Source organism: Cucumis sativus, chromosome 3 (assembly GCF_000004075.3).
Source record: "Cucumis sativus cultivar 9930 chromosome 3, Cucumber_9930_V3, whole genome shotgun sequence".
NCBI lineage: Eukaryota > Viridiplantae > Streptophyta > Magnoliopsida > Cucurbitales > Cucurbitaceae > Cucumis > Cucumis sativus.
In genome coordinates, this window is record NC_026657.2 from 22,430,636 (window position 1) to 22,437,813 (window position 7,178).

General features: G+C 35.2%; 1 protein-coding gene across 2 annotated transcripts; it reads left to right on the forward strand.

Annotated features, from left to right (window-relative positions):
- The first annotated feature begins 531 nt into the window (after positions 1-531).
- Positions 532-5,793, forward strand: LOC101206558 (EID1-like F-box protein 2). Of its 2 annotated transcripts, none has more exons than XM_011653217.2 (5): positions 532-1,040; positions 1,394-1,461; positions 2,826-2,958; positions 3,074-3,889; positions 5,546-5,793. In XM_011653217.2, the coding sequence occupies exon 4, from the start codon at positions 3,108-3,110 to the stop codon at positions 3,852-3,854; it is 747 nt and encodes a 248-aa protein (XP_011651519.1). In that variant the 5' UTR covers positions 532-1,040; positions 1,394-1,461; positions 2,826-2,958; positions 3,074-3,107; the 3' UTR covers positions 3,855-3,889; positions 5,546-5,793. The 2 variants fall into 2 exon arrangements, with proteins under 2 accessions (XP_011651519.1, XP_004149843.1); XM_004149795.3 differs by having other exon boundaries at positions 5,130-5,728.
- Positions 5,794-7,178: the final 1,385 nt, after the last annotated feature.

Genomic DNA, 7,178 nt, shown 5'->3' on the forward strand with positions numbered 1-7,178 from the left:
ATGTAACTACAAGCAAAAGGAGGCTTAAATAAGTCTTTAGGTCGATTTGGTCGAGGAAAAGACATGTGCCTATTGACGTTCTGTTGAAGTTTGTAGTACCACAACACTATAAGAATTTGACAGCTATTGTCTTTCGGTGTCAAGCTTTTGCTTTTGGACACTGGGGAGAGGCCATACTTCTTGAAAATTTACTAAAATTCTATTGATCTTGATTTGGTTTATTTTTGCTCGTTTTAGCTTCGAATTAAACCATTCTTATTACGTTGAACTTGTTGACGTGTCTAAATTATTATTTGCTTTGAAATGATAATTTTAATGAATAAGTGATACAATATCGAGAATTTTAAGGTACCAAAAGTTTGTACGTACCTCAATTGTAGTCCTAACAAGAGTATTTGCAATATCAGAGAACCCAAAGATATACTTCTAAAGTACATTTTGTTTCGCCACACATTATAATTTCCATATAAAAAAGATTTGTTGGAAAATAAAGATAAAGGTACTATTTATGAGGTCATTAATAAGTGGGAAAAAAAGGAAAAGGAAAAGAGAAATAGAAAAGTGGGAAACCTAGCCTTCATAATCTTCTTCTTCCCCTTGCATAGGCCGGCCACCCCCTTTCTGTTCATTCTTCTTGGCCGGCGAGCCTCAGACGGCAAAGACCCCTATGAATTCACGTTGACACGAGCAGACACCCTCACGTTCAAGGTGTTACTCACGAACCCACTTCTCTCCGTCACTTCTGGCGAGCCGTGTTGGTGAAACCCACAAGTCATTTCTGCAATGGTAACGCGATTCTCGATAAAGCTCCATGGGTTTTATGGTCGTTGTGTAGCCAAGCCGATGTGACACCCATGAGACAGGAACCCACTTTGTACACCTTCCAATCAATGTCTCTCCGTCTCGACAGGTTTCAGTATTGACCCACACTTCGATTGACTTCAAATTGGTGTACTCATATTGTTTAAGGTTCAGATCTGCCAAGTTCCACGTTTTTGGATACCCGCCAGCAAGGTTTAGAGCCTCTTCGATAAGATTCGGTAAGAATTATTGCTCTAATTTTTTTTTTTTTTTGAATTGGATTGAAGTGTTTGAACAGTACTCTGAATTATTGGTACTTGTTTGTTGTTATGTTTGGGTAGATTTTGTGAGTAGTTGATTAAGGTTCAGCGTGGTTGATCACGTTTTGGACTAGTTTGAACTTGAATAAAGTGTCTTAGATCAGTCTTTCACTCGTGGAAGGTTGTTGGTTGTAGTATCGTACTAATTTGTAGTGGTTAATTAAGGTTTATGGTGAATTTTGGATTAGAACATTCTTGTCTGAAAACCTCTTGTTGTTGATTAAGGTTTTCGAAGTAGGTTCTAATCCTTAAACATGATGTTTATTGTTTAGGTTTTCTAAAGGATGTTCGTTCAAGGAAGCCAATTTTTTAATTGAGAATTATCGTATTGTTGATCGAGGTAAGTAGTTTTCACATCCTTTTCACAATTTAAATTTTGATAAAGATGTGTTTTGACTGTTGTGATTGGATAAATGGCTGATAGTGTTCTGGATATTTGAAAAGATACTTTGTACCATTTCAAACCCCTTGAATTTGTTTGGATGTTATTAATGTTTTCCTTCTTGAAAACATGTTTTATGTGATTTGAGAATCGACTGAAAGTTTTTTGTATATTTTTAGTTGATTTTGTTTTATTTAAGTATAGTGACTATTTCGAATGATACATGAAGATGTTTTGATTGATTTTGAATTGAATGTGTTTTTTGTTTTTGTTTTGGTTACATCTATGAACTTGTTAAAGATTTAAATAGTTTTATTTGATGAGTTCTGTTGTTGAAATTGCTATTTGAAACTGCATGTTTTGTTTCAAATATTTCTGATTGATTAGACAGGAATATTCGGATATGCTAGTTTTTGTGTTTAGAGATTGTTTGGTATTTTGTTATAGCCAAATTTGGAATTGACAATTTCTGTTCCAACTGAATTTATCTGTGAGAAGACACGTTTTTGTGGTTTGACATTCTTTCGAGTGAAGATTCTTGCGTGATGCACTCACATAGCCTCACATTTAAAGTAATTTCTGTTCTGGTCAATGTTTCTGCAATTTTCGTTCGTTAGTTGACCTTTCTGACCGGTGTTATTGACATACATTTATGCTGGGCTACTTCAACTATGCATCTTTCTTATTTTGTACTTAAAAGTTTTGAACGACTGAAAGCTTTATAATACTATTAACTGATTGAGAGTATTGACTGATTTAAAGCTTTGTATTTGAAAGTTTTGAACAATTTGTGTTTTTAAAAGTATGAAAGTGTTGTTTATTAAAGGTGCTGAAAGTTTATTTGAGCGTTTTGGTTTTGTTGAAAGACTGAAAGTTTAGTTTTGAAGTTTTATGATAGACTACTTGTGATACACGCATATGACAGGAGGGGTAAAAAGGGAAAATAAATAGTTATGAGAGTCTAGTGGGACAAAAAAACGGGTAGTTGGTATATGTAGTGTTTTGAACTTTTGGTGAGGGTTATCTGGTTTTATCCGTTGTGTGTTATTTCCTCTCTAGTGCGGGAGGAAGATTGATTTGTACTCTTCTTTTTGACTTTTTAATTTCAATAAGATTCTCTTCTTGATTCCTATCATTTTAGCTGCTTGAAAGATCTTGATTTTGAAGTATCTATTGTTGCAAAGTCTTGACCAAAAGTTTTGTAATGATTTGTATTTTTATTTCCAAAAGTTTTGAAAGCAGTTGAATTTCAAACCTTGATATGGGAACTGCTTATTGAGATTATTTTTGTACTCATATTTGTTTTTCCAAAATGCTTTCAGATGAAGGATCATGTGAAAGTTTTGAAGAAAGTGAAGTTTGGCATTCAGGCATAGGTCATCAAAGGATGTTTATGTTAGGATTTGATAGTTTGACTCAGGACGTCTTTGTAATAAGTTGCTTCTGCTGATTTGTGTAAGTTGTAAAACTTATAGTTATTAAGTTTTCTGCATTTTTTATAATAGCAGTATTAGAAAATACGGGCTATTACATAAAATTTGGTATCTAATCTATTGACAACCGATGCCAGATTAATTAAATAGTTCTCAGATGCTCATGAAGGAATGATTCTGACAAAGCAATACCGGTGTGTGCATTCAGCAAGCTGCCAGTGCACCAAGGGGCACCTCAGTGAGGATGCAATATTCCTAGTATTCCAGCATTTGAACTGGAATCCGAAGTTGATTGCTACTCTCTCCTGTGCATGCAAATGGTTTGACGATCTTGCCAAGCGAGTGCTATGGAAGGAGTTTTGCAGGACCCGAGCCCCAAAAATGATGCTGGATCTGCAGTCTAGCGGGAGTCACAGTGTGGATGGTAACTGGAGAGCTCTTGGAAAACTGCTTATTTATTGCTCAGGATGTAAGAAGGGTGGTCTGTTCAATAACATTCAAATTCCTGGTCATTTTGTTTATAGAACCCGATTTTCTAGGACATCGGGCAAGAGTTTTCTTATGCCACAATGCAGAACAGATATTTTATATGTATCTGATCCTTGTGAACATCTCGATCAAGGGGAAGAGGGGGATATTGGTTTCTTCAGGGGTATTTTTAAGTCATTTTCAATGTCAAAGGTTAGGAAAATGCTGATAAAGAGAGGAGCAGAGCTTCATCCAACGGAGGTGTGCCCTTATTGTAAAGCCAAGCTATGGAGCATGCTACAAGCTAAAATGATCCCACAAAGTGCTAGCTGTAGATTGGGTGCTTATGAGGATTGTATTGACTACTATGTCTGCCTGAATGGACATATGCTTGGTATTTGCACTCTGTTACCTTTGTCAGATTCTGAGGAGACATCTGAGTTGGAGTGATAACTATGATCTACAACCTTACAGCTCAGAAAAAGGTAACTAAACACATCTAACGTGTGCATGTTTCTCTAGAGAATCTTGAATCGATTTCAAATATGAGCAACCAAACTGCTCTCAAGTTTTTGAGTCAAATACATTTTGTTTAAATATTTGTTATGTTTTTCCTTCTGCAACCACGCTGAAGCAAGTGTCGTAATTATATGGTTATATGGTTAGATTTGTTGAATCCCAACCAACAATAACCTGAGTATGTAGTGGCAAAACTACTTCCAAGTACCTCCTATTGGTTTTCCATTGGAGGAACTTGGAAATTTTATCTGATGTGTGGAATGGTTTCTTTTACAAGCCTTTGGTGTCTTTTACATGCACCAGAAGGAAGAAAGGTACCAGGGGAGTTGAATTATGCTACGAACCAAGGTAGTAATGAAATGCCTTTATCCCACATTTTAACCAATGTGGCATTTAAGTTGCTTGACTCTCCAAGATGATTAAGTACCTAACACTAGTATCAAATCTAGTTGTTGACATTCTAGAGTGGAACCGGCGGAGGGTTCTAATCAGTGTGGCCGAGTGAAGTGTTGCTGGAGTAGCTATAGGATGTTAGTTTTTCGAAAAGGGGGTATTGTTAGGAATCAAGGTAGTATGGGATGCCTTTGTCCCATAATGGTTAGAATGGAAACCATCATGAGTTGACCTAGTGGTAAGAAAAGGAGATATAGTCTTAATAACTAATTAAGACGTTATGGGTTCAATACGTGGTGATTACCTACTTAGGAATTAATTTCTTACTAGTTACCTTGACACCCAAATGTTGTAGGGTTAGATAGGTTGTCCTGTGAGATTGGGCAGGTGCGCGTAAGCTGGTCCGGACACTCATGGATATAAAAAAAATATTAGTTGGAATGGGATGACCAATGTGGTACTTTAAGTGGCTTGGCTCTCCAACCCCAATAGCTAACTTTTGGGGTGTGGTTCTCCAGGGTGCTTAAGTATCTAACAAATTAGTACCTAAGAAGGTGTGATACTGTTTTCGGGTTTTTGGTGTGAGTGAGAATGCACAAGAGATGGCTTGTTGTTAGTGCTGCCCCAGTGAAATTGCAAATAAAAGACAATAAAATGGAGAGCTGGGGGGATGGGGATGTGCCCATGGGGTTTATACAAGTATCTTTGCACTAAATTGGAGTTGAAGTTTTTGCATTTTCCATTCCCTATCTTTTTCTTTTTTAAAAAATTATTTATGGGAACTATTGCATCTGAGAAGTCGTTCTTGAACAGGTTGATAAAAACGCCTGGAAAATCACTATTTGATCTCACGTAGATTGAATGAACTTTGCTTCAAGTGCGTTCAACTTCTGTTTCATGGAATCAAAGAAAGCAATCCCACCTCGTTTTCATCTGCATTCTGCAGCCTTAGCATTCTGGATAAATTTTTTGTGGGTGAAGTCTTAGGACAAGATTTTTGTCAAAAGGGAAAGAAAACAAAAACATCCTTTTTACCTGAAAAGGTTGTGTGTGAACCATGTAATTTTCATGTAAATTAACCCCTGATTCTATACTTGGTATTGTTGGAATGATTATGTACCCGTCTTATAAGGCTATGGATTGCTTCATATTTTCTTTAACTCTTAGAGATCTTCTTTTGAAATGGATACCTCTAAGCTAAAGCTTCTGTACCCTTATTGATTGTCCAGGGAATAGAAAGGCATCAATCTCCCCCTTGTTTGAATTGCATGGCTTGCCAAGCACCATATGTTGTCGGCTTTTAGGGATTGGACCAGTTCAAATAAAATGACTATTGATTACGGAGGTGTGCCCTTATTTGAATTTCCTTCTCCAATATCTTTATCCTTATATATTTCCTTTTTCTTTTCCTATCCCATGTGTCTATATTTTCGTATACAAATTTTCTTGACCTCATATACAAATTTTCATTATCTTCTCCAATATCATTAAACTTGATAGGGAGGCTGCGAAGTCATTTATCTAATAATATATTATCCTTTAAACTTTGTAGTAAACAATGGATACGGTAGACGGTCTAGCACACAGTGTAAATAAAGATCAAATTTTACTCTAATTGCATCTATTCCTATTAGGAACTAACATGCATTACTATCCTAATTAACCTCAAATTAGGGTAGATAAAGTTCATACCTAACATCAAATTAGGGTCGATAAAATTCATACCTTTAAAACTTTTGCTCATACTCTTCACATGAACATGAATCAAACCACCACTAGTGTTGATTCTATTCTACGGACTTAGAACCAGGTTGTGGGACTCGATGAGTGAAGGATTTGAGAAAGAGATGAAAATTGGATTAGGGTTGGAGAACTTATGTGAGTTTATTTTTAATTTTAAAGGAAAATAAACTAATTTTTCAAAAGTATTTAACAAATTGAAAATCCATTCTTTAAATATAAAAAAATACGGGCAACTATTGCATCTAAAACTCACCAAAGCCCAACAAAACCCAACGCCTCACATTCCATTAACTCTTAGTTGGCTTGGTGTTATCATTATCATTATGAGCTTCTACATAGCCTACTAATGAGTTAATGGAATTAGGCAAAAATAGACATTCTTTTAGTGGGATTGGTGTCACTATCATGAGCATCTACATAGTATGCCAAGAGTTAGTGAAATTATCGACAAAAATTTGGTAAAAAATGGTCATTTGATCATTCAACCCAAAGTCAAACGTTGACTTTTCAAGTCAAAAGTAACATTTCAATTTATTTATTATTTTTTCATCATGGACTAATTTCGATCTCTCGATCATGAATCTGTATTTATTTTTCGAAATTTAAATACTTGAATATATTTTTTTTCAAAGTTTGAATTTTCAAAGTTAAAAGTCAATCATTTGACTTCAACTTTGATTGTTTCCATCATTTTTTAGCTTTCCAATATAAATCTTCATTCATTTTTTTAATATTTAAATCATGATTTAAATATAAAGCTCTATCTTTAAACTAATAACCAAATGCTATATCATATATACCTGTCAATTTCTCTCCTTGCTTAATTCGAACTATTCAAACTAATCCAACATATTATTCTAAGTTAATTTGATATGAGCTAGCAGAACCTAATGGACCTATAGATCATAGACTCCGACGATTGGAGATTAATTGCTCAACCTTTTAAATCGAGCTAGTCAACATTTGTTAACTAACGGGTAATTCCACTAAAGTCCCGTAGTTACACTCTCCTTACTATAAATATATTTGTGTTCATATGATATAATCATGATTAGTAAGTTAATCTTTCCCAGGTTGTTCGTAACCTCAGTTGGGTCAAAATATCATTTTACTCTCCAG